At 39.9% G+C, this 27,443-nt stretch overlaps 2 protein-coding genes across 2 annotated transcripts in view; both read right to left on the reverse strand.

The window, feature by feature from the left end:
- Nucleotides 1-1,497: 1,497 nt before the first annotated feature.
- Nucleotides 1,498-13,713, reverse strand: stam (signal transducing adaptor molecule (SH3 domain and ITAM motif) 1). The gene is made up of 14 exons (XM_030403201.1): nt 13,312-13,713; nt 10,946-11,030; nt 10,645-10,720; nt 10,338-10,433; nt 10,070-10,216; nt 9,708-9,798; nt 9,293-9,488; nt 8,831-8,925; nt 7,479-7,567; nt 7,213-7,300; nt 7,059-7,113; nt 6,788-6,941; nt 6,581-6,696; nt 1,498-5,679 (listed from the first exon to the last, which is right to left on the reverse strand). The coding sequence occupies exons 1-14, from the start codon at nt 13,349-13,351 to the stop codon at nt 5,463-5,465; spliced, it is 1,545 nt and encodes a 514-aa protein (XP_030259061.1). The 5' UTR covers nt 13,352-13,713; the 3' UTR covers nt 1,498-5,462.
- A 1,657-nt stretch (nt 13,714-15,370) lies between these two features.
- The window catches only part of colec12 (collectin sub-family member 12), a 34,291-nt gene continuing 22,218 nt past the window's right edge, over nt 15,371-27,443 (reverse strand). The window contains exons 3-10 of the mRNA XM_030403680.1: nt 25,149-25,271; nt 21,158-21,244; nt 20,025-21,068; nt 18,575-19,147; nt 18,331-18,473; nt 18,089-18,198; nt 17,839-17,981; nt 15,371-16,396 (exon numbers count right to left, since the gene is read on the reverse strand). Coding sequence (XP_030259540.1) covers nt 16,377-16,396; nt 17,839-17,981; nt 18,089-18,198; nt 18,331-18,473; nt 18,575-19,147; nt 20,025-21,068; nt 21,158-21,244; nt 25,149-25,271 — 2,243 coding nt within the window. The 3' untranslated portion in view covers nt 15,371-16,376. The remainder of the gene's footprint in view (nt 16,397-17,838; nt 17,982-18,088; nt 18,199-18,330; nt 18,474-18,574; nt 19,148-20,024; nt 21,069-21,157; nt 21,245-25,148; nt 25,272-27,443) is intronic.

Here is a 27,443-nt window from a genome sequence, read left to right on the forward strand (position 1 = left end):
TTTTTATGAGCTCACAAAGACGAGCACTCCCATCCCATAATTTCAAAGAGAAAATTACCTCAAGCTCACAGTGGAAATGTAAAAAGTACTTTAAAAGGTAAAAAGTACTAGAAGGAAAACGGAAAAAGTACTTGATTACACTCAGACAACATTACATTACATTAGCTACAAAATTAAAAACGTAATGTGAAATTTAACAGCTCCTTATAATTCCCACCACAGTGACGTGCTCTATGGCTGCTGGGACATTTGTCTTTATCTCACCTGTTGTAGTTTACAAAATTTCTTCCATCCAGCCTCTCTCAGGTCTCAAATACCTGATCTCCACCTAGTGGCCTGGCAGTGGACAATATTAGAAGCTCTTGAACATTGTACGTAATACGAGAGACACAAATACAAGTTACTCACATGACAAAGGTTTCAGAGTATGACAACATTCTGTTTTAAGCCATTGGTGTTACGGTTTGGGGAAAAACATCCTCAGTTATTATACAGTCAGATTCCAGTTTATTTGATACGCCTCACTAATGCTAAAGCTTATGCATCTGATTGGACAGTACTGCAGTAAATTCTGCCTTGATGAAGGTAATATTGTTCACATTTTAGACACGTCTTCATTGGACTGTATGGTCATTTTGGAGTGTTTCATATATGGCAGCTGCGACTAATACACTAGAAATTCCGCGCATTTTAAAAGTTTAATGATCAAAAAACAAACTGTATGTGTTTTATGAGAACTCTGGCTGTGGTTCGATCAGATTTGATATGATTGGCTACATGAGCCCACACTTTTATTATATGTTGATCCAAATGTTGCTAAAATCTGATTGCTGCACATAAATATGAGACAACACCCGTTTTTCTAACTGAACTTAAAGAAAATAATGCTTTCATGTTGGACAGCATGACTCACAGCTGGAGTTGATTGACAAAATGGGTTTTCGAGGCCTTACAATCTCCTGAAAATGCCTCTCAATTGTAAAGTTAGAAGGGGAAGTCTGGTATATTTTAACATAGGCCATACTCAGTAGATCACTGCAACACCGGCTGGCGGCTGCAATGCAATCCTTAAGGGCAACCGTTCAAGTACATCAACTAAAAGTGCTTGTTTTGGCCCCTGATTGGGTGAGATTGTTATTCCAAGTGTCTGGAGGCATTACAGAAAGTATCCCTATAAAGATAGACTTTTTTTTGTTTAAGAGTACAGTCATTTTTGTTTAACTAGAAAAAAAAGCTGCTTTGTTGCTCTTGCTGAATCCACCAGACACCATTTAAAGAAACAGAAATGTCATCAACTTAAAACGAACGTCTCAAACTCGACAGAAGCAAAATTAAACTCACCAAAACCTTTTGGACATAAAGGTAATTTAAACGCCAAAATATGTAAGTATAGCGCCTGGGTCTAAAAACAATAAATTCCCCATCAAATGTAACGAGATAAAAACAGAAATTGTATTTAAAATACCTGAAAGAAGTACAAGAAGAGGGAGCCATCGATATTATTCTGTACATTTGGCCTGGTTTTATTGTGAATACCAATTAATAAGTATGGTTAAAAGAATGCATACAAACAGCAGGGTACAAGTTTAGACAGAAACTTTACAATAAAGATGTCATTTTAAAACTTAAAAACAGGCAGCATCTCAATCCTGTGCAATAAGGTTACATCGGGGCTGCAGTCCAACACTGTGGTGCAACAAGATGTCACGTTTGGATGATGATGATGATGATGATGATGATTAACTGGCTCCTGGTCCCGTGGTCCCAGAATAGCTGCTACTTTTTCTTTTTTTAATCATATTTGATATTTTCAGCCCTCTTTGATCCAACATTAACACTATTTCACTCTTACTTTTAGTCAAAGGCAGCAAAGAAAACAACAAAATAAAAGATTCTTGTTTTTGAATCGAATATATTAATGCAAAAAAAACAAGTAACAACAAGTTCTGGAGAGTTAATTGTCCTCCTGTTGCCCAGGTACCGAGCTAAAGTTTAGGGTTGTTTTGCACTCTTAAGGCGGCACAGGGATGGCAAAGAGAATCGCATATGAAATAAAGTATCGCGAGAGGAATTGAAATGACACAATTTTAGATTATTTGCGCAATTAATCAATTACTTTGTTCAACCATCAGTCCAAAATCCAAAGACTCTCAATTTATCACTATAAATTATGAAAAAAAAGGTCAAAATTCTTTGCAAGAAAAATGACTGAAAAGATTAATCGATCATCAAAATAGTTGGTAATTAATTCCTTCGATCAACTAATTGATTAATTGTTGCAGTTCTAATCAAAATACCAATTTGCCCTGCAATTGGAAAAAGTTCCAGTTAACACAAACTGCTTGGAAATTCCTTCATGTAGCTTCATTCAACATAAAACAACCAAAGATAAATAATCTTCCTGCTTCATTAGCTTTTTGCTGACAAATAAGTATTGCAAACAACTCTTTCCCACTGACTTCTAACATGTAGTAGTATGAGAAGCAGACTTCGATGTCACTGTAACTACAGTAACGACAGTTTAGTGGGACGTTGGGAAAGAGGTGTTTATAAATCCTGACATTACCTTCCAGAATCGTAGGAGCCTTATTTCACTCCTGCTTCAGGTAGAATATGTTTTAGTGTTAGACAGCTCTGAGAAAAGGACAGGTTTGTAATGCGTGGGGAGGTTTCGATCAGTTTTTTTTTCACATTACCATTTGACCCTACAGTACAATAAGCATGTATCAAACACAGAGAGAAATGTCCATGTTCTCATGTGAGCGATTTTAAATATACAACTAAGTTCGGCAGAACATCGCAAAATTCTGCTTTTCTGTGAATACATACATCCTGCGCTGCTTCTCCATTTAAAAATAGCATAACAATAATCAAAAACATAAATTAAAATGCACTACAAAAAAAAACAACATAGTATTCATTGTTCAACACTGACTAAAGAGATGCTTCAAAGACACTGGGGGCCCGTTCGGAGAGTTCGCCCCATGGTAGCCAAGTCCGTGGTACCAGTCTGTTAATACAGCCCCTGAATGGAGACGGAGCGAACCCTACATCCACCAACAGGGATCTAGAGCTTCTCAATTTGAAAAGGAAAACTCTGCAGTATGAAGTGAGGAGTCGATCGAGTTAAGAAAAAGAAAAAATTAACTTGTTTTCCGGCATGTGAGGTTTTTTTTTTGTTTGTCTTCATTTTGTTCTCTTTGGCTTTTACACCTTTGATTCAGCGGGGACATCACGGCTGCAGAGTTCACCTTTAAAGAGGCTGAGAGAAACACCCGGAGCTGTGCTAACATACAGCCCACCATGAGGTCATCATGTGGCTTCACTACTGGTTCAGTACAGTATATACAAGAGTCATGTGCATGCTTAAATCCCCCCTGGTTTTCTTTTCCCTCCAAAAACAAAGTGGCTTCAGTTTGATACTTCTAAAATTTGACAACATATACAGGATGTAGTAGCCAACGATTTCTGCATCGCTAAAAGTCCTTTTTCTGATAAAAAAAAAAGAAAAGAAATGCAAGTCTACGCACCCTTTTTTGTGACACGGTTAGCGGTTGCTTTAAGTGGGTGAGAAGGCTGTGGCATGTTAGTGTGTGAGTGAAGGTGAATCAACACGTACTGCTGAGGATGTGTGAACCAACGGGTGCATCTATGTTTAAGTGTGTGTGTGTGTCCACTGCTGTACATCTGGTTGTAGTGTGTTGGAGTATTGTGTGGGTTTGTGTGTTTGCGTGTAGCTCCAGTGCGCATGTTAAGGGGTGGTGTGAAGGACTGCCCGTGCGTAATTCACACTTAATCAAATAGTAATTGCATATATATTTTGTGGTTGAAGTGGCTGCAGTTACACTCGTTTTATTTTTGGTAGCGCCTTATTTAACAGGTCTGTAATTTCTGAATAATTTCCTCAGAAATTTCTAGGAAAATATTGTGAAATGTTATACTAATTAAAAAGTTAAAATACGCAGAGAAACATTTAAATTCACTTTATTAGTGTAACTTGAGAAATCTAGCGGGGACAGTTTACTCTAAAATTTAAAATGTGTATTTTCCTCTTACCTGTAGAGCTATATCTCCATCTACATTGTTCTAGTGCGAGTTTTAGAGATATCTGGCTTATCTCTACTTCGTTGTTGCAGTTTCATGTAGGACATATTTTTTTTCTACCAAACTACTCCGTATCACTGTGCAGGACGTGAGAATCATACTTGCCAACCTTGAGACCCAAAAATCTGTGATTCAAGGACTCAATAAGTTAAATGTTTTTATGTCAATCAATCTTAATCTTACTTTGAATTCTCAGAAAGTCTCTTGATGGTGATTGACATCAGTGCGCCACTGCAGGTCTGAAGAATCGACGCAGCAGATTTCACATCCCCTTCCCTATGAAACTTCAATGTAATTCTTCTCTTCTCATCTGAAATGTGTTTAAATATTCTTTCTCCTCTCGTCTTTGTCTGTAACTCGATGACTAAACACTGTACATTGTCAAGTTATGATTACCAAAAGGGAAAAAAACTTTGAAAAATTGTCATCAATTGGAGCAAATACAGGAGAATTGCAATCCCTGGAGGAAAATGTGGAAAGTACAAGTTAACAGGAGTCTCCCAGGAAAATCGGGAGGGTTGGCGAGTATGGTGAGCATCTGCTCATGGACGAGGTGCTCTTTCCTAACCATGAGTCCAAGCAGCTCACACCACAACAATCTACATGGGTAACCTTTTTACCTTTGTGTGAACTGTCCCTTTAAGTCAGTACACAGTGGGTTAGCTGAACATCCAAACATATATATAGTGCGCAAATTAAAGTTTCCATTGACACATGACTGATGCATATCTAAGAGGTAACTAAAAGAACCTCCCTTCGCATTTCTCGTATAATAATTTGTACCAAATTAAGTCGTTCTTTCCAGGAATCTATTTAAAGATTACAGACCCATAATATATAGTGTTACCACAATTCATCAATATTCCTATCATAAAAAGGAAGCAATAAATGTCAGTTCTCGTATATCAAAAAAGGACAATGCATATATTGCTATCAGATCTAGATTCAGAAGTGATCAGGCTTGAATGATGACCAAAGTGCAACTGAAGCTCAAAGTGCCACTGAAAGCTCTTCTCTGTCCTCACACCTGAGTCATGCAAGGACAGGAGGAAGAAGAAGAAGAGTGTAAATGCAAAACAATAATTAAATACAATCCTAAAAGAACACAGTTGGTTTGAGCTCTTCAACTCAAACCCTCGTGATCACTTCTAAACCTGGAGTGAGAAGTGTAACTGCATTTATATTTAAGAGTGTCAAATGTCGTGGTTAGTCTACTCTTTTTGAATCTTTCCGTCTATTTGGTGACAAAACTAATTATAAAACATAATAAAAGAAATCATATATGACCACTATTTGATCAGGTCTGGTGTGTGTGTGGGTATGTGTATGGGTGACTATTATAGTGAGCTCAGGCAGCCCTATAGCAAGGCTTTCTCTGAGTAGGGGGCCTGTGAGACGTTTGAGGAAGGTGCTATGCTCGGGCCGGAGGCGGTGCTGTAGTTTGGCGTCTGTGTCATGCCTGGGGCCGGGCCGGGAACGGACGCTGCGTTTTGGTAGGACTGAACGTCTGCTGGGCCCATGCTGCCTGGAACTGCAGAGTAGACTGGCGGCTGGCCCATGTACATATGAACGTCACTGTGGAAAAGAGCAAAGCAGCATTCACTACAGCAAGATGGAAGTTTTAAACTCATAATACTGTAAACTCTCTAATAAAACCCTCAAATAAAAGCCTTGATCAGCATGAACAAGTCTAGAATTCAACAGTGACTTTGTCTTTTTATAAAAACCAATACTGTTTTTGATTCACACAAGGTACAAAATGCTTCTCTGCTGGTTTTCAGCGCTGTGAAGTTATTGTCAATAAAACTCACCACTCCCTGCAAATGAGTGAATCTGTCTCTGTTGGTGTACATTAGTGCTGTAAATTTAGATTGTACTGAATTAAATCAGAAAAACATGACAGCTTTGAGTTTGCATCAGATCAGACAATGAGAAGGCTTCATACTAAATATGCTTTAAAAAATTAAGAATAGTTCACATAGTTTATAAAGTGTCTCCTGACCACTCCCTCAATGATATTATCATTATTTTAGGGGAGTTAGTTTGGCACCACTCAAAGTAACTCAAGAGCAGGTCTGCTCTGTAGGACTATCTGGATAATGTATCCAGGAACAGTTCCAGGTACAAATGTGACATCACATATGCCTATAACAAGTAAAGGCCTGGTTCTGGAGTTCTGGATCTGCAGTTTTGGTAAAATAAGGTATTAATGTACTAATTGAGAACAAACAATGCTATCAAAGTTGTCATGGAAAATGGTATGAAACTGAACAGACTCTAGATGAGATATAAAGTAAAGTGATGAGTAAAAAGTAAATGAGGTGTTCTAGGTGTTCTAGCTAAATTCACTAAACTCGTCTTCCCTTTAAAGAGGCATATAAACAGCATTATGTGAGTCTAAATGTATTTATGTCAATAACTTGTGATGTGCTTTGTTGAACCAGAATACCAAACTACTGGGGTACGTGAAACTCACCTGGGAGCTGGCTGACCAGGTATGGGAGTTCCAGCTGGAAGCTGCTCCATGGGGACATTGTAACCCCCGGTACCACTCATGGCATACGAACCTGATGCAGGCTGACCAGGATAGACCTGTGCGCACATACACAGTGTTAACGAGTCTGTGAGTGAACTGCCCCTTTAAGACTTATCATGTCTCGCGTCTGTGAAAAGGTGACAGTACCTGTTGTGCTGCGCTGGCAGGTTGCTGCATGTAGTACTGTTGGCTCTGCAGCTTCGCATACATGGCGTAAACTGGATCTTCATTCATAAGCTTGGCATACAATGACAGAGCCTCCATCACCTTCACGTTGAGCTCCGACAGCTCCGAGTGCTTCCTGATGATACAAACCCCACACACGGCAAAAACATAATTAGATCTGCTTAACTTTTCATGAAGCGCTTGAACTAGTCTGTGTTATATTTTTTTGCCATCTGTAGCTTTCTGTATGTACCTGTCTATATCCTCCAACTTCTGGTCAATGAGGGGTCCCATTTGATTGCAGGCACCTGGTAAAAAAAACATCAATAATCCACTTTAATAAAAACAATACATTCCAGATTAGCTTCTATATACTGACATTGTCTTCTGTGTCCAATTCAGTTTACCTTCCAACTGTAGTAACTCGACGCTGTCCGACTGGTTGTCTGTGGGATCCGCGCTCTGGATCATTTGCAGTAGCTGGTCCATTTTGTCCTGAGGGGTTGCCAAAGAAGTTCAGCGACACATTATAGCAAACCTAGTCTATGATTTTTTTCGTCAGGAGTTAAGCAGATCTTATTTGGAGAAAAACTCTTTATTCATTCATACAACAGTCAGATATCAATGAGGTGGAACAAGCTTTGTATGCAGGAATTCACACGAGGGAACTTACCTCATCTATATATACAGGCTCTTGTTCGGGCTCTATAGTCTCCACCTGGATGTCCTCACTGAACTGTACTGTCTTCTTCTCTGTCTTCACTGTAGATACACAAGCAACAGCGGGTGTGGCAGGAACAAAGCAATACACATAAGTAATCAGTTTAACATACATAAGAGGTCGAAAGACGCTGAATTGACATACACTAATGGTCTGATAAGATTAGAGAAAAATAAAAGTTACAATCCGATATGAGTTATTCAAAACATCATCTTCAAATGTCATGTTTGGATTCATTGACTTTTTATGCAACCTGCTGTAACAACTCATAAGCTGTCGTCATGTTTGGAGGAAAAGGGCCAAATAGCAGAATTCACATTAGCAGTATGAGTGTTTTGAGGGATGACACAATTGCAGAAGAAAGATTGGGGATGTAATTAAAAAGCATGACAAACTTCCACCACATGCAACAACAAGGCAGAGCTTATAACAGTGACAAGCATAGAATCAATTAAAACTAGACAACTAACCCTTTCTGTGGGGTTGTGACAAGTTCTTGTACATCTAAATACACACTATCACTGTTTACACCAAATCAGCATTATACTGCTGACCCTTGTGTGTATCCACAGGGAAATGCATTTATTTAAAACAATTAAAAACAGTGCTGGTTTTTCTAGCTTAAATATGGAGTTAAAAAAAAATCCTTTGTCGTAACTATATCTGACAGGCCTAGGGGCTGAACAATTAATTTAAATATAATCAAAATCACAATTTGACTAAGTGTAAGTACTGTAGAGCTGTAGATTATTACATGTTTGTTTGGTATGGACCCCAACAAACGTCACATCATCAAGATTTTGTAGTGTCAAGTTCTGCACGTCCATCAGTCATTCTGCACAGTGAAGCTCAAACAATCAACATTAGGAACCAGAAGAAAAACTAATTTTTGACTGAAGCAGCAACTACAGAAGAAAAATTATTGTGTATCAACGTGGTGTGATACTTCTCGCTGTCGTATTAGTCTCAGAAATGATAAAAGGTTGTATAAAAGTTCTCTCTAATAAGAGGGAATTCATCCAGAGCGCTATCAGAGCAATTCTCAAATGGCTTATGAGAAGTACAGGCAGCGTTGTCTTTTTACTGCCTGTGAGAACCCACTGATCAGTTTCTGTCTCTGCAGCTGATGTCTTGATTGTACTGTGTTCTTTGAATTGTTGCACCAGCCGTGTTTAAGTGATAAAGTATTTCCCACTCTAGGATCAATAAAGCAATATAGCTAATGGACTAAATGGGCTATCAAAGTACTACAGATGACCTAAGTGGATAAAGGGTGTGTTCTGTGTGTGAGTGTGTGTACTCACTCATCTCAGGCTCCGCAGTGAGGTCAGCAGTGACAAAGTTGGAGGGGAACAACCCGATTCCCTGGTACGTTTCCCCTTTCCACCAGTTGGGGTCACTGAAATGGAAAAAACAAAACAAACAGATTTCAAAGATTAGAAACTGTTGTCGTTTCAGTGCTCATATTAAAGATTCAACAGATTAGATGAGCATATTATTTTACAAGGTAATTTGTTTCAAGCTCTTTCAATTTTTTCTATTAATTCCTGATAAGTAATTTCTTAGATTTAATCAGTTAAAATGACACCTGAGATGTAAATTTGTTTTCAGTGCTCAGCTCAAAAGGCACTGAACAAGACAGATTCTTAACAAGGAATGGTCACCTGACTCAGAATACCACCTAGCTGCCCTCAATCCTCTCAGTTATTTGACAAATCCTTGTGTGCTGATTCTACAAGCTTTTTCTCTCTGTGTTAAAAATTCACCTATCATCCAGGATTGTGATGATCTCTCCCGACTTGAAGGTGAGCTCATTGTCCTCAGCGGCCTCGAAGTCGTAGATGGCGCGGACCTTCCTGCCGTCGGACTTGTGCGAGGAGAGCAGGCTGGAGGTGTTGGGGTAAAGGCTCGACAGGGAGGTCTGCGGCTGCTGGCGTTGCTCCTTAAGCGACAGCTCGATAGCTGCACACAGACAAAAGAGGCGGATGTGGAAAATTATGTGCTTGCCCTTGAGAGTGCTTCAATATTGCTGAACATCTGCAAAGCATTAATCCAGCGTAAACAGTGATTTATGCAATGTAAATAATGAATTGAAAGTGTTAGTGTGCATGTTTTGGGGGATAATGCTTCCTCAATTACATTTCTTCTCTTACAGCTGAGGATTGAAGAAACCTCTATTACCTTTGGCCAAGTCCTCTTCTTCTTTTTTGTTTGTTGAGGTGGACGGATCCTTCGCCACTAAAGCAGGGCTTGCTTTTGCTTGCTCTGCAGCCTGTGGATAAAAGAAAATCGCATGCTTGGGTGAATCAGCAGAATATTTAAAAAGGACAAACCAGGGTCGTATCATTACAGAAAGAATCCCCCCCAGAAACTAAAATTTCTCATTTGAATAAAACAGTTTTTTAAGATACGTGTTAGATTTTTTCTCTATTCATTTTAACGATTCACTTCAAATGAACAAATACACAGTTGCAGAGTATGCTTATTCTGGAAAAAAAACAAAACAAAAAAAAACCCTAATCTATTCCATCATACGCGCCTACCTGGGATCCAACAGCTGGAAAAGTAACACCCTGCTCCCGTAGATTCTTGATCATAGCCGAGATCAAACTGAGTTGGGGATCGTTGCGAAAGTCTTCTGCCCACTCCACCATCAAGGCTTTCAGCTTCTCACACACTTTGGGGTGGCCCTGTGGACAATCATTAAAAAAGGCACATCGTGACAACAAAGTACTGGATGTACAGCAGTATTAAAACAATGAATAGGTTTGACATCGACAACAAGCAGAAAAAAAGAAAATGACATCATACCTTGTTTAAGACGTTACTGACTTCACTGGCAAACTCTCTGGAGCACACCTCCAGGTGAAATATCTTCCCACAGTTTGAGACACATGCACCAAGGAGCTGTGAGGACGTCAGTACAAACAGACTCACTATTTCATCCGGAGCAACATGTGACAAACATCTAAATTCTCACAGAATAAAGTCTGTTTCCACGATAGTTTACATCTCAGTGAAAGGTTAACTGCGAGGAGAAGAGGAGCAGACTACATGATGCCTCCTTGAACTGTTCAATCACACTAATACAAAACATGCGTGTTTGTTTACTGCTTACAGTCAGTGCCTGCATGGCCACATGGGGATCCTTGTGGTTCACTCTTCTCATTATAGAACGGAGACATTCTTTCGGCCTGCCGCAGAATGATAGAAATAAACAGTTTGAGGACAAAGAAAATCCAGCAACATTCACTAGAATAAGTCACTTAAGATGTTTTGTAATAAGCATCATTTTAAATGTCTCCTTGTAAACTTTGTATCCTTGGGTTCTATCTCCAACCCTGGTATGTGTGTGTTTTACAATGCCTGATAAATGTGTTTGTTCGTGAGGTTTAATACGAGGAAGACAGTGAACTAACCCAGTGCGTGACTGCCCTATCTTATCACATATGTCCAGAATGAGGCCCCAGTCCTCAGCTGTGTTCATCTCACTGGTTGCTTTCTCTGCAGAAAAGAAGCACAACGACCAACATAAGTAGAAAAGTTAGATTGCAAAAGCACTTTATTCATGACATTTTCCATTTAGTGTCAGCAAGAAGAGGTGAGGATCAGAAATAATAAAGCCTCTTGATGCAAGCTGTAGTTGCAAGTTCTTTGAATATGCAAGATCCTGTTCCTTGGTCTCTTTTGTTTGTTTAATTATAAAAAATACAGAGATACAGACAGAATAACACAAGTCCCAACAATACAGCAGCCCTGTAGTAACTACCAATCAGACGAAGCTTGTAATGTCTGGTTCTGGTTCAGCCCGTTGGAGGTGTTAATTTAACTTGAAGTTTGTTTGCGCTGTTAAGAAATTACAAAGGTTAGCGTCTGTGTTTCAAAAGTGGTGAGTTCCTCTTTGCAATTGCAGCTTTTCTGTCTTTGGCATATGTCACCATGACTTTATGCAACTCCTCCAGCTCATGTAAATAACATATAAATTCACTAATAAAAGCGGTGAGAGTAAGACCTCTTACAAAGCTGAAATATATTGCTATCCATCCCCATGTGTTAACCTGCATCTGTAATCATGGAATGAATTCATGCTAACCACTGGAAAATTGCACTGGCAAAAGAGACAAAATAGTGCGTGTGATGAAGTATGATGTATGATGATACATGCCATCTGATGATATGAATTTGCATTCCCATTTACACTGGTGAAGCTATTTGAATTTCCTTTAGTGTTTAGGCTAAGCCTGCGATAATTACTATACTGACCTATTCTATGGACGTGACTTCAACAGAATTATATTATACACTTATCGTACAATATATGGACACTAGCCTTGATGATATTCTCCAAACTGTTTTTTCTCGTTAAACGTTTCTTTACTTGAGAATGCTACTTAAATTTTAGCCAACATCATGCAGAAATAACTAGCAGGGTTTTTTGTTCCTATCATTGTAAGACCTGGGCACAGGACTTAAGCTGAAAAACAGAAGAAACTTTACCCGGACACATTTAATTTCTTCATATTGTATTGCCTCTGTCCTCTCGTCTGCTCTCTGTATAGGAGTTTCACCGTGGGCTGTAATATCATAATTATCAGTGGCATGAAAAGCTCTTAAAATGACAATAATATTGTCTATTGCAATTATTTCTCTGACAATATCTCGTCAAAAAAAGACAATTATTGTGAAAGGCCATTCACAAAGATATGAGACCATTGTGACCAATGCTGAAAATAAATGGGAAGGATTTCTTTATGATCATATTGGACTTTTATTTCATTTAAACATCAATATGATGAAGTAAATCTTTAAGGTATCAAAATTTCTACCTAAGCCAGAAATCCCTTTCAGCATATGTATTCATTAACAGGTTCACAATTGCTTTATAGAAACTGTACTATGACAAAATATATAACCATTGAGAGCATATAACGCAAAAACAGCCTGAAGATGATCACTCAAGCTAAATAACAACAGCCGTCCATAACATCCACATCATCATCATCGTCATCATCATCAACATCATCATCATGTGCTTGACTAGATTTGCATTTACAGCTGGTTAGAGGGCTGTAGTTTGATATGGTGCTGTGTAATAAAGGTGTTCGTGTACTTTGGCCACCTCTTGCACACTGTGACATGCTAATGGAGTGGTTAACCACTCGAGACAGAACAAAGAGAGAAAAAAGGAAACACACAGTGCCATCATGGTTTCATACACCACCGCATCCTCTTTCACTTGCATTAAGCGCGACATGCCAGGTTCATCATATTGGTTAGTCATCACACAGTGAGGCAATGATGAGGCAGATGGCTAGCTAGCTGCCGTTACTTCAATTATATGATGACAGCATATGTGCCCCCACGTCTGATAACACTTGGAGATAGACTGAACATGATAATAAATAAATAAAGTTAATATTAAACCCAACGTTAACTTCAAGCATGGCGTGCACGAGTAAACGTTTTCAAAGCTTTTTCATGCAATCAGTAAAATGTTAGTTGCTGCTAGCTAAATCTCAACAGAAGATGAGGCTGCTAGCTAGTTAGCTAACTGGCTAACAGCGAATCACAACAAACAGAGGCAAACGAGACTGGGGATACATTTACATGGACTACAGCTTTTCAGTGTATAGAGCATGCAGTATACACTGCAACACAGCCATACAGACACAGTATCATTACAGCTACACAGGGTAAAAGACAGCTGGAGAACACAAACAAAGCTGACAGATCAAAGCTACTTTAGCTAGCCTGCTAGAAATAGCCCCCAGTCCTGATTACTCACCAACATCTTGGTCGAAGGGGTTCGTCGTGAAGAGAGGCATTGCTGGTGCGTTGACAACAACAGATATCGCCTTCCCCTGTTATGTTCTTTCCCTCTATGTCTTATTTCAAGCAATAAACATGCATAGTAACGACAAGTTCATGAATGTCAAACGTAGCTGGCTGTCTGATTCTACACAGTCACTCCTTCGCCAGACGGCAACAAGCGGGGCATTGTGGGTAATCGAAGCCGACAGCCCCGTGTTAAATAAACCGCTGCTGTCATCGGGTGTGATGTGATGACACACCGTCAGTCACTCAGCTGCAAGCCACACCGTCCCGACTGTACACCGGAGAAAATCAACCATAAGGGGACAAACTGCCGTGGAAAATAAACATGTCATCGTCAGGTGATGCTGGTCATGTGACGTTATCTCATCGCGTAAAGCACCTGACAGTTTACTGAAACAGCTGCGAGTACGTTCCAAAATGTAATGTTAATCTTTATGTCTGAGAGTAAATGGATTCCCTCTGTTAAAGGATTCGTACACATTTTCAAATTCAAGCACTTTTCAAGCACTTTTAAGGGTTATTTTCAAGATTTTCCAGCACCTTATTGCTGGGGTGAAATACGTATCTACAGGAATATATATACTCCTGATTTTTTTCTTCACTTTTTATCACAATTATGTACATTGTATTATGCTGTAAACATCTAAAATGATGTTCTATAATAGCAAAAACTTCAGAAATTAATTATTCAGTCTGATCCCAATGTTGTGAAAGACACGGAGTTATAATGTCAAGCACTTTAAAGCACTTAAACTAAAATCCAAGCACTTTTCAGAGCTTGAAAACACAACATTGAAATTCAAACACTTTCAATGATTTCAAGCACCCGTACGAACCCTGTGGTAGGATGTAGTTTATCAAAATTATCAAAGAGTGGCAACACCAGAGAGTGAAGATACTTTATTACAAGCGGTGGTAGAATACATTTACTCAATTACCGAGTAATTAACTAAGTACAATTTTGAGGTAGCTGTTTTTTACTTGAGTAATTCCACTCCATTACTGTACATATTGGAGGCAAATATTGTACTTTAGACTCACTACATTAATTTGATGACTTTAGTTACTTTTTTAAATTACATGTTGCAACAGAGCCAAATGAGTGAATTCTCGAATTATATACATGAAGATTTACTTTTACTTGTAATTTTGAAAGTCACTGTAAGTACATTGAATATGATATACTTTAAGACTTTTACTCAAGTACTGTTTATATGAGTGACTTGACATTTATCGCGACATCCTTACTTTTACCCAGTCATGACTTTTTTTGTGCTTTATACATCACTGGTTACAAGTAAAATTCTTGCAATGAAAATCTTACTTAAGTAAAAGTAGCCTACATAATTAGCCTACCAGCATAAAAATAATAGTTAAATTACCAAAAGTAAAATAAGTCATTTATCAAAATATAGGCCTACTTTAAGTAGTAAAAGTAAGGGCAATCATTTTTAAAATACAGACTTGTAAAAAGTACCCAAACATCATGCTTTAAAAGTAGCAATATGGTTTTAAAATATTACTTTGGTTAAAGCGAATGTCACTCATAAGAATAAAACTCATGTACAAATCTTAAAGTAGGCTATCTAATGATAATTGTATTTCAGTATTCAAAGTATTTTTTTGGCAATAAATGTACTTAAAGCAACATTATGTAGAAATTGTCATTTTTTTGTGATTTGGAGCCTCCCACAGTTTCTGAGTGCAACACATCTGTTGTAAATATAAAATCCCAGTAACAATCTGTCAGATGTAATGTACGTGTTAACAACAAACACAACTCATCATGTCATAACAGTGTTATGTGTTGAAAACTTGTATGTTGAAGTAAACATGTCTGTAACGCTGTGGTCCTACTGTGTCACTGACGCTACATAGTGCGGAGACAAGTGATGGGTGGCAGAGTCGCAGCTGCTTTTCTTCTATAGTTTTTATTGACAAATAAATGTCTTTTCATGTCACATTCATATTTATAGAATATTTCATGGAACAAAAAGTGTGACTCCACATACAGTTTCTTTCCCATTTTATTTTGATCCATAGGAACTTGGTAATTTCATTAAAAGGGCTTAATGAGCCCGGAGCCAGATTACAAACTGCAACTCAGTCCTGAAGCATTTTATGAATTGGAAAAAAGTAAATCATACAACAATAACAACTGATTATGCAAATTATAATCATGTAACATATTTCACATATGAATAAATGAATAAATCATCACATGATGGCTATATTATATAAAAAATGTACATATTGTTAAAGTATGCCCTCATATTGTATAAAACTCGAACTGGCAGTCTAAAATCTAAGAAATACTGTCCTTCATAAAACAGCAGCAACGCTCACACTGAGCACCTGTTCTCAAAAAACAAAACAATTAAATGACACTGACATTTCAGTTTGCAGAATTTGAAATTTACACTAGCTTTACTTCTATTCATTATTTCAGTTTGCAGTCGTTTGCTGACGGTGAGTGGGTGCTCATCATTTTCCCAGGAGTTTATTCACAGAGCTGATTCTGTGAAGTACCTGACAGTATAAAAATAGTTCCACTCTATTAACAACATAATGCTCTGATATAGACTTTTCGTGAAAAGACTGAGAAGGCAGCCAAGAAAAAAATACAATATGAAATTGAGTCCCAACCAGCAATGCAGATTTTGTGAAATATTATTTACAGACACACCTGTACAACAGTGGCTGCACCAATTAATGACTTAGTATAGCCTACATAAATGCTTACATTCTCATGTTTCCTTCAGTACTGATACTAAATCGATATCATAGTGGGCCTGTGCTTGCTCTGTCTTTTGCACCAAACTGTGTTGTAAAGTGCCGATAAGACAAAGATCAGTCCAAAGTCTCCGTGATGCTCGACTGAGCTGGTTATATCAAAGTCCTCCAGACACCCAGAGCTCCTCCTCCTCCTGTCCTTCATCATCCTCCCATCTTCGACCTCCACTTCAGCCTCTTCATCGTTCTCCCACAGACAGCTCACACTGTCTTAGATGGATGCTATAAAACTGGAACTTCCACTGTGAAGAGATGGACAAAAATAAAACACGTAAGATACATTTAAACATGTTAATGATGTGCAGACAGGCTGGTATATTGACAGTTATAGTGATTTTATTAACATAACTCAAGATAGTAATATTAGACGACTGCCAAAATAAAAGAAATCATAAAATGTCACATAAATTGACCTCTTTTTTAATATACTTCCATCTTTATTTACCTATTTATCTATTTTTCCATTTGTGTCACCATTTTATTAATCAATGCATTTGTTTTTGTACATTTATTATTAAAATGTGTATTTATGTAAAGGGAAATTAATATACAAATAATTACATAATAAAAAAAAAATCATACATGAATAGTTAAAATGCATCAATACCTACATTCATTTTTAATCTAACTTTTTCTGCATTTAACGCCATACAATTGATTCTTTGAGCCACTTATCTTTTTTGTTATTTGTTATTAATTTTGGCAGTTTCTGACCTCCATATAATGCAACCTTATTGTAAGGATGAAGACACATGGGTAAAAATGTTTCACCATGGAAGGACGACACGAAAAGGACTTACATTTTTAAGACAAACTAAAGCAGGTTGTTGCTTTTCGATTTGCCCCCAAAATTGGATAATCTAAACTAGCACTGTCAAAAAGCTGAATGATAAGATGATCTTAGTCCATTTTGGAGATGCATTTTTGTCATAGGACAGCAACGATGTGTTTGTATGAGACTTTAAATTCCACAACAGAGTGATTTACCTCAAAATCAGCCCTCTGGTGTCTTGAGGATTCATATTTAGACAAAGAAACCTTTGTTTATGGTCACATTTTAGAGGGGAGTTTCATATCTCAGACATCTGATGTGCATTCCCCAAAGGCACCTAAATTACATGAATGAGCCACTCTGTGGCTGTGGCTCAGTGGGCAGAGCAGGTTGTCTAGTGATTGGAAGGTCACCAGTTCGAATCCTGGCTCCCCCTAGTTGCATGTCAAAGTGTCCTTAAGCAAGATACTGAACCCCAAATTGCTCCTGATGAGCAGTTGGCGCCTTGTATGAATGTGTGGGTGAATGTGGCATGTATTGTACAGCGCATTGAGCTGTCAGACTGGAAAAGTGCTATAAAAATGCAGACCATTTACCATCTTTGGCTGATAATGTTTTGTTAATGAGCACTGTTATCCAGTTTACACCATCCAGGTGGTTTAAATACCAGCATTCACTACATCATTAAAAGTGTGTTCATCCGCAAATACACAATTTACTCATGTTTTACTTGTTTTTAGAGATTTATATCTTTGGCAGGACTGAATGGACTGAAATGAACCGAGTAACAGTCTGAAATTATTCAGGGAAGAGCAAACACAATGTTGGTGTAGTAAAATATAGAACAACCAGACAAATGCACACATACTCCAATAGGACACTTAAAAAATCTGAAATAAAGAGAGTACTGACAGTCAGAGGCACGTTCACAGATGAAACCAATGCGGTCAGTACAGTAGAAATCGTTCCAGTTGGCGTTATGTATAAGCCCAGCGCAGTCCTCGCCCTGTTCGTGTCCGTGGGTCCAGTTATCAGGCTGACCAGGCTTCCACTTCCTGAGAGCAGCAGCATGAAAAATACATCGAAGTTCAAGAAACATACAATGTGTTTGTTAGTTACATTCCTTTGATTACAGATTTGTTGTAAAACCAATTTGACTCACTTGAACACAGGTAAAGTTCCATCCACCCATTTCCAGACATTCTCCTCCTCCCTGTCAGTGAGGCCGAGCCAGAAATAACCTTTTCCTGCAATTGCGTTTCTCACGAATGTCTAAGGACAGAAGAGCAAAAGGACAATCATTTTTAGAAAAACAGGTCTTAGATTTTAAGTTATCTTATAAAATAGTTGCATTCTTTGTTAGTGAATGCATTGAAGTAACTCCCAGGGTCTACATTTATTTACCTGTTCCTCATTATCATTAATAATGAGCATATAAGATGACATGTTGGCACAAAACTGGCTGGACTCGTCAAAGTTGAGTCTCTGAGAAACAGAGGAGAAGTAGTAGCAGCTGTCTCCAAACTTTTTGAATCCAGATGGGCAACCTGTAATGAGCCATTGACAAAATATTACGATATGGAAGTAAAATCACATCTTATGATGTGTCAGAATCTATCTTATAGCCTTCTGTAATTGCTGAGCTCACCAGGTGTTGGAGCAGTGGCCACAGGGGGCTGGACCTGCCGGGACACGGTGCCTTCTTGTTCCACTGCTGGTTTGGGAGGTTGAGGTGGTTTGGGGGATTCAGGGACCTGAGCAGGCCGAGTGGGCTGAGGAGGCTTTGAAAGGGGAGGAAGTACAGGCGCAGGCAGCCCTGGTAGCCCGGGAGGACCGGCAGGGCCGATGGGTCCAACAGGACCACGAGGCCCCTCCAGCCCTGCGGGACCTGTTGCTCCTCTGGGACCCTGTGGCCCTGCCGGTCCTGGAATCCCTGCCATTCCGTCCCTGCCAGGAAGTCCTGGATTCCCAGGGTCACCTTTCTCACCAGGGTTTCCAGGTCGACCTCCAGACCCTCTTGACCCTTTGGCTCCTGGAAGACCTCGAGGCCCGGCTGCACCCTTTGGCCCTGTCCCACCCGGTGGTCCAGCAGCACCTTTCTCTCCTTTAAGTCCCACCAACCCTGGCATCCCTTTGTCTCCTTTATCACCCTTTTGTCCTGTCTGGCCCACTGGGCCCTGGGGACCCTTGTCACCCCTGGCGCCTCTTGGACCTGGTGGACCTGAAACATAATGACAGCAGATAAGTGGACTATATGTGTCAGAATATGCTGTTAAGACTCTTTGATGTCCGCGTTATGTACGAAAAATAGTCCATCTCAAACGATGGAGCCGTTACTGTCCGCACACTCACCTGCATCTGTTTCGTTTGCATTGATGTTAAGCCATACATCCACTAGAGGTCAGCTCAGAGTCAAGAGCTCCTGACAACAACAAATATGAACGCGGTGGAGGATGTTGTGATAATTGGCTGATTCGAGGGGGCACTGCTTCTTTTTGTCAGCATTTTGTTTGCTTTTAAATAAATAAATACAAGAGCCTTTACTGTCGAGGTCTTAACATGTTTCACAAGGAAAACCAGTAATCTATTTTCTTGTACTCTGGAGAGTGTAATAGAGACTAGAGGTATACGCCTACTCAAAGTCATTCTCTTGGCGGTAAATCATTTCATTGAGTTTGAGTCAAAATTTGGCGCAGTCTATCTGAAATGCTCTGAATCTATTCCTAGCTTTTATAAAAACCAATCTAAGACAGTTATATTGCGGGGCAGGAAAGATAAGTAGATGTACTGATTTAATTCACTAAATTAAATGAAGCCATCTTATGATATGAAACATTTTTGATCATTTCCACTAAATTTTCAACTGATCAGCCGGTGCCGATGTAAGGTTTTACATGAGGGCTCCATACACAAAATCGAGGTCATGTCATTGGGTTAGGGTTATCTTACATTTGGGGGGCCATGCGCATGTGATTAACCCCTGATGATATTGGCCGATTAATCCGCTATCAGCTTTTCCTGCTCCCGAACACCATTATTGTACTGGCCTTTGAAAATCTGTTCCATTCCCACACACAAAGTACACCTTGTGATCTTACCCTGCAGGATGGTGAAGTTGGTGATGAGCTGTGAGTGCTTGCTGTCAACCAGCTTCATCTCCTCCATCACCATGGAGAGGTTGTTGACCTCTTTGTCCAACCTGGCTCTCAGCTCATCCTGCTGGGCGCGCAGCTCTTTGCCGTCTGCCTGGGCCTCCGTCACGCTTCCATTCAGCCCCACTAACAGGTCTGTGTGTCGCATCACTGTCTCAGCGCAGGACCTCAGGCCGTTCAGGTCGGAGCTGATGGCGCCCAGGAGCTGTGAGGCGAAGCTCACGTTTCCTGTCACGCGGTCCATGTTGTTCTCGTGTCTGTCTAGTCGTGCTTCCATCTCGTCAAACTTAGACGAGGTGGTGTTATCGTGGTCTCTCTGGTGGTCCATCAGCTCGCGCAGGCTCTGGTCGTGCCCCTCGGCCAGAGCTGAGGCGTTCTGGATCTGGCTGGCCAGTGTGCTGAGCTGAGTGCCCAAGTCATCCAGAGCATCTCCATTGGACCGGGCCAGGGCTGAGTTGTTAGCAGCCAAAACCTGGAGGTTCTGGACCTTTTCCTTCAGCCACTCCGTGTCAGCCCGAGTCTGCCTGGCCGTCTGCTGCAGACCCTGATAGTCATTCTTCAGTTTCTGCACAGCCTGGCCTGCATCTTCCACCGTCTTCTGCAGCGCACTGAGCAGATTCCGTTGCTGGGACTGAGTAATGTTAAGAGCGCTGACACTGACTTGGGTCTGGCTCTGCTCTTTGACCTGGCTCTGTATATCCGACTGGAGCCGTGCAGTGTCTGTCTGGAGGTCGTCAATCATGCCACTGTAGGAGGCTAAGGTCTGGTTGACTCCACGCAGTGAGGCCGCGTTGCCCTCCAGAAAACTCTGCAGGGAGACGTGGCCGTTCTGCAAGTCGTCTCCTGTGATCCGAAGATCATCCAGCATGTCTCTGTTTTGGGTTGCCCTGAGGGCGATATCGTTCAGCTGGCTCTGTAATACCTCCAGGTCTGTCTTGAAAGTCTTGATTTCGCTCGTGGAATTAACTGACTTTGCTCCGGCCTGATCGTCTGAAAAAGTTGAACGTGCAGAAAATAAATATAAAGTCTCCATGTGCACAACATTATTATGCTCTCTAATCTTGTGCTCATGAGATTACCTAGTTTCTTCAGGTCTGTCTCCACAGCATTGATCTTGCCTCCATAGTTCTGCATGCCCTCCGAGACGTTGTCCATTCTCTGGACCACTGACAAAACAGGGAACAGAATGTGTAATATAGATAAGTTTATTATAAACAAAGCAATGATTGAAGTTAAACAGACTGCAATGTGATAATTTTGTGAGAATAACACCTCACAGATATGACAGGCACCAACACAAGCTCATTGATGGTGAGTAGGTGAGTACATTTACTCAAGTACTGTCATGATGTCACTCTTTCTTTTGATACCTGAGTACTTTTACTGCCATAAAAATACTTTTGATGGTACACTTGTTTTGAATACTTTTATGCAGACAATTACTATTTGCTCTGGGAACTTCAACTTTTAACAAGGTAATATTTTAACACAATATCTTTTTTTGTTCAAGTATAACTTTCAGATACTTTGTACAACACTGAACAGGATGTGTATTTCCTGTGAAAAGTGACCTTCTATAGGTCCGTGTGAGATACAATAGACAGATAGATGAGTTACATAATGATAATAATACAATATATAATAATGTAACACTCTTTGGAACCATTCATCTGCTTAATGAGTGCTTTAACTTCAAATCAATTAAGTATATTTTGCGTGTCAATGTCTCAAACATTTGACGTGGTTTTTGACCACATTCAAACCCTTGAAATGGCACCTATTCCTTCTCCTTCCTTGAAAGTTGTATCATTCATTTATTGTATGAAGTTAAAATGCTGGACACAGCATGTCTTCCAAACTATCTTTGAAATAAAATGTCAAACTCTGCACATGATTTTTTACAGAGAGGCTTAGACATTCAACTGTAGGCAACACTAATTTAATTTAATGGAGTAAATCTACACAATAAAGCTACTTTTACTTCATTAAACAATCTTAATCTTATAGATCTCATCGAACCTTGACATGCTAAACTGATTTTGAACAGCAGAGGGCGCTGCTGCATTCATTCCCTTCCAGTGAATAACTGGAAACTGTAACAGCACTTTTGGACAAAAGGATGTTTAACAGGATGAAGAGTTTCCTATGTTTTTTTGTTGTTGTTTTTTGTAACCGGGCAACTCTTCATCTGTTGATCAATACAAATCTTATTTTGCAGAGTACATCAAAAATTAAACTCCAGCTCATGAGCACAAAGAACTCTGAACACGTTCTGAATACCGCACTAGCAGGACTTTCTCTTTCCTTCTCACATCTGCAGCAAGAGTCTATGTCATTTCCCTCCACAGTTTGTTTTTCTGTCCGTATGTGGGCGTCTAAAAACTGTACTGGAAAACATCCTAAGCTTTCACTGTTATCATTCCAGAAAGTGACAAAAACATGAAACAATAACATGCACTCCGGACAAACAAAAACACATGGGTCCTGTCTGAAAGGGCGGTCGGTTAACTCCTCACTCCTTCCCTCTAAAATGTTAATTTATTTGTTTTTGCATGAGCATGTGTTTTATTTGTTGTCAGTAACATTCCTGCAAGATTAGTTTATTCTCCATTGCTGAGATCTAACCTTGATAATACTGACAAAATTGTAGTGTGATGCAGAAATTCCTGCCACACTCTTTTTTCCTCCCTGATGTCTCACATACTTTCTTATTCCCCTCCGTTAATCTTTCCACCCCCCACAGTCCTGCATTGGAAAAGCATTATGAGTTATGTAAGGTTGCTAATTTGAGTATGGCTTATTGTGACCCAAGTTATGAGCCATACTAAGGCAGTTACCCAACATGAGGCCCGGCGGATTAATGCTGATCGATGCTGCAGGAGCAGATGCAAACAAGTCCTTCAGGCTCAAACAGAAAGGATCATTTGGAGGGACACCACAGACAAACAGCTTGATTAGTGCAGAAAAGTGTGTTTTATATCTACTGGTAAACTTTAGTGTGTGATGTTTAGGGTGTCTAACAGAAAAAAACACAACACTGAGCCCAGCCTGCTCTGGTTTCTTGCAAACTCAAACTATTTTGGACACTTGCCGCTATTTGTGAGTCAACCTGTGGTTCACGAGACAACAAATTGCTACCAAGCCATAAAATCACCTCTGGGTTGTTAAGTTTGGGTAGTCGCTGCTTGGTCATCTGGTATACATTAGAGCCAAACCATCAAAATCACATGGGCTCCACATTCACACAGACCCAGAAAGCTGGGAACCCCAAAACAACCTGACATCACTGATGTGGTACGGTTGAGATTAGATCTTGACTTGTGGACCGTGTTTTGTCATTCCCCTCTGGACAAATTCAGTTAAGTCTGCTGTTGAAGTAAACGGTTCACCGGGGTGGGGCGCCTGCATGTGGAGCAGGTAGGACGTCAACATTTCGCTGCAGGATATTTTGACAGATTTTCTGTGATTGATTGGGGCCATAAATCTGCTATGTGTAACTGGACAATACACAAAGTACATTCCATATTGATGGCACCTGCAATAACTTATTTTTTGTATCTACTGCCCAGGTTCAAACAGGGAGAACCAGCAAAAAGTCAGCATGCAGTAAGAACAATGTTATACAATGAATCTGTTTCCAATCTCCTAAAGATATGAATTCCGTGAAGAGTAAACACTGGATTCTGTCAGGGGAGTCTCTTCAAGTGTTAAAACTTGGACTCATTTTTATGACTTGGTTGGATTTAGTTTGACATTCTGGTGCCAGTGATATGATCTCACCCATATATTGTTCTCACCAAACCTCTGAGAAAAAGACAAAGGCCAAAGTTCAAAGATTGCACATAGAGGAATAAAGAATATTTGCTATATGCATAAATATATATATATATATATATATATACATTCCCATTGTCATTTTCACCAGTGGCCGTTGTGAAGTTTGTAGCTTACAATTATGCTAAATATTTTTTTTCTAATTAAAAGAAGATTTATGATCTAAAGTCATGCTGGCAACTCTTGAAGCTTCGCTTTGGCCAGTGATGCTAAATGCTAAATGCTAACTGCTAACGCCGGCATTCCTAATATGCTTACAATGATAATGTTAACAGGCAATATTTATGGTTGCAAGCTTAGTAGTGTAGTGTAGCGAATGCCCTGGTAGAGGGTAGCAAGCGTTAGCATGCTTGCTACCCTCTTCCAGGGTATTCGCAATCACAACACCTGCATTTTTGCAGTCACTGAGTGATCCCATTAAGCAGTCGAATAGTTGATTAAATGCATGAGATTCATAATATCTTTTGATCCTTCAATGATGTCCAATTCTTGTCAAATAAAACCAGTAAAGGGTTGACTAAAGTAGGGTGAATCTAGGATGATATCCAAAGAACAATTAGTCTACAACAGAGTGGTGACTGCTTGTTTCGGTAGTCAACTAGTTAATTATTCTGCAAAACCCCTTCTACTGCAGATTTTTGGTCTTAAACCATCATATTTGACCTGCTGATGACAAGTCAGGAGATCACTTAGGTCAATAGGATACACATCCTACTATAATCATGTATTTTTAATACAGGTGTTTATGTCTTATGTAATAATATTACAAAGTTAAACTCATTGTAACAGATATAAGCCTGGAGGAAACATTGAGGCCTCGTTCTCCAGCCCAAGAGGTTAATAAAGTCATCAACATTAATTGAAAGTGTTGTTATTATGTTTCTAATGGCAGTCGGTCCAAAATTTGTCAGGACTTGTCAGTCTTGACCGAAGCGGAGGCCCTAGCATGGCTAGAAACAACAGAAGGCTGGTATAAAATACAATGTTATCCCTTAATGATAATTTAACCCTTTCTGACTTTTTAAGAACATTAAGATCTTAGTAGGTTGTAAAAAAGTGGGCTTGTGAAATTGAATCCAAGTCTGTGGTTTAAAACCCAATCTCATTATTGTAAGGCACTAGAGTACTTGGATTCGTGTGATGTGACCACAGCTTTACAACGTCAAGGTTTTTAGCAGAAACATGAAAATCTACTTCTTGGACAACATGCAGTTTTTGACCTCAGTTTTGACTTACCTTTGTACCCGAGGACAGCCACTGCTATAGTGAGCAGCGCACAGAGCACATACAGCAGCGCAATCGCCGCCCTCAGAGCCCAGTCATTTTTACACTTGGTGCACTCCGTTCCTTCCTGAATTCCTGCAACATACATAATTTGTGTCAAAAATCGGTGTACAGAGTGCAGCAAGTCAGCTTTTGTCCTAGTAACAGAAACAAAATGTTGAGAAGCAGTAGTAGCTCAAATATTGTGCAACTGGAGCAGCGAGATCATAAAAAACACACTAAAGGTTTTCATTCAAAAGTGAAATCACAAGGGATGTTTTTTTTTTATCTTTTTTTTTATTTCATGACTAAGTTTAGTACTGCATGTCTAACGCGGGACACGTTGTGCCTTTCTTCAGCCAAGTATCAATTGAAAACATTTGCTCTCATGAATACGCAGGACGACTCACTATGAAACTTAAAAAACACTGCACATGTGCGAGCCATACGACAGAAACAGCAAAACAAAACAGGACGACTACGCTTGTGCCTCATTCCTCGTTGTCATCCAACCTAAGACCATGGTGCAGTGAAATTTTGGGTCATTCATGTCCAAGATCTTCCCCAGTCACATCCTGACGACCACCGTGTGATATGACGCTAAACGTTAGGCTATAGGCAGGATGTTTACTCGACTTCAGTGGAGCTGACCAAGTTGCCTGTGGCAAGGGCAGCTGGTGTTTGTTCACAACATGCAATAAAGATCGTTCAGTAGATGGAACAAGCTTTTAATCAGACTGTGGAGGAAGAGAGATTTTGTGGAAACCTGTAACAATCAATCAGACAGGAAACGTATAAATCAAATACCCTGAGCAAAAAACAAAACAGCTTAAAAGTACACTTATTGTTGTAAATCAAACTTAAACCTAAATTTGTGCTTTTCCAAAATGTAACATACAGGAAAAATGTGGTTTATCATTGTTGCCCCTGGCTATTTGTTTGTCTCAGTCACAATAACACTGTAAGTACTCACTAAAGTAATTGCTGGGAATCTGCCCTTAAAATAGATCCACCGAGGCAACAAACGTGAGCAGTCAGACAATCATGCAAGTCATGAACAAGCCAGTTTATCCAGACCAGCTACCGCATTATTTGGCTTTGGAGGTCAAAATCCATCATTGCATAAAAAAAAGAAAAACAGAGAGTGTGCACAACAATGGCGTGCTGCTGGTCAAATTAATTTAAGCTTTGCTTTCTCTTGGCTCGTCTGGTGATTTGATTTCAACCTGCTGATCACATGACTGCTTCTGTTTCTTGCACCTCTGCCCTCTCAGCAATCACTTTGGAGAGTAAAACATTATCATAACCAAAAGAAACCAGTGGACACACCTATGCAAATAAAACATGAATTTCAATTAAAGAAGTTTAGCGGTTCACATAACAATTCTGGAGCTTCACAGCAAAACAGCGTCGCAGCATCATTCTAAAAGACTGAAGTTGATGGGGACTTCAACCAATGACAACAACCAATAAATAGACTGTAGCTCGGACTTGGATTGTTGCGGACAGTGTAGATTTCAGCTCATCAAACCTATTTTGGATCTCAAACCTTACAGAGACTTGGGTTACACTGCTGTTTCTCTTCTGTTTTCTTTTACATTTTAAAACAAGTCCCCATCCACCTCAGTGGTTTAGAAGAATGCTGCGTTACTTTTTTGCTGTGAAGCTCCATAAATGTTTTGTGGACAGGTTTTGCTTAAACGACTGTTCTGTCAGCGATGGGGCCAGCGGAAATGACGAAAGACAAATGCTACCAAGGTAGCCGCAGCATTCTGTTACATTGAATTGGGAAAGAAAATAAAACTACAGTCAGAGACTGTGGCTCCTCTTCCGTGGAGTCCACCGTGTCATACTGCTGTGTTTCTACATTAGCCCAGAGTGGACATACCGGTGTACAACACTGGCTTTGCACTAGGGTAGGTCTATTGTTTCCATTGCAGGAAGCAACAAAAATACCGCAGATGGACATCCATCTTCATATGACTTCCTCTAGAGGCTCGGCTCGGTCCCTTTAAGTTATGTCACCCGTGATGGGACTGACAAGAGGCTCCCTCCTTCGCAGTCGGGGGTGGGCCAAGACCACCAGAGGGGTACTGGGGGTTTGGCCTCTTGGCTTTGGACCCACACATCTGTGCAAACATCACATCTGACCACTTCAAAGGGGCCCAGCCGAGGACCCAGACATGGATATGCAGGCCACTGTTGTCCTTACATGTGCTGAGAGCCTCATGTTGGGAGCAAGTGTGGAGAGCTTAATCAGAAACCCCT

This window comes from Sparus aurata, chromosome 21 (assembly GCF_900880675.1).
Source record: "Sparus aurata chromosome 21, fSpaAur1.1, whole genome shotgun sequence".
Taxonomy (NCBI): domain Eukaryota; kingdom Metazoa; phylum Chordata; class Actinopteri; order Spariformes; family Sparidae; genus Sparus; species Sparus aurata.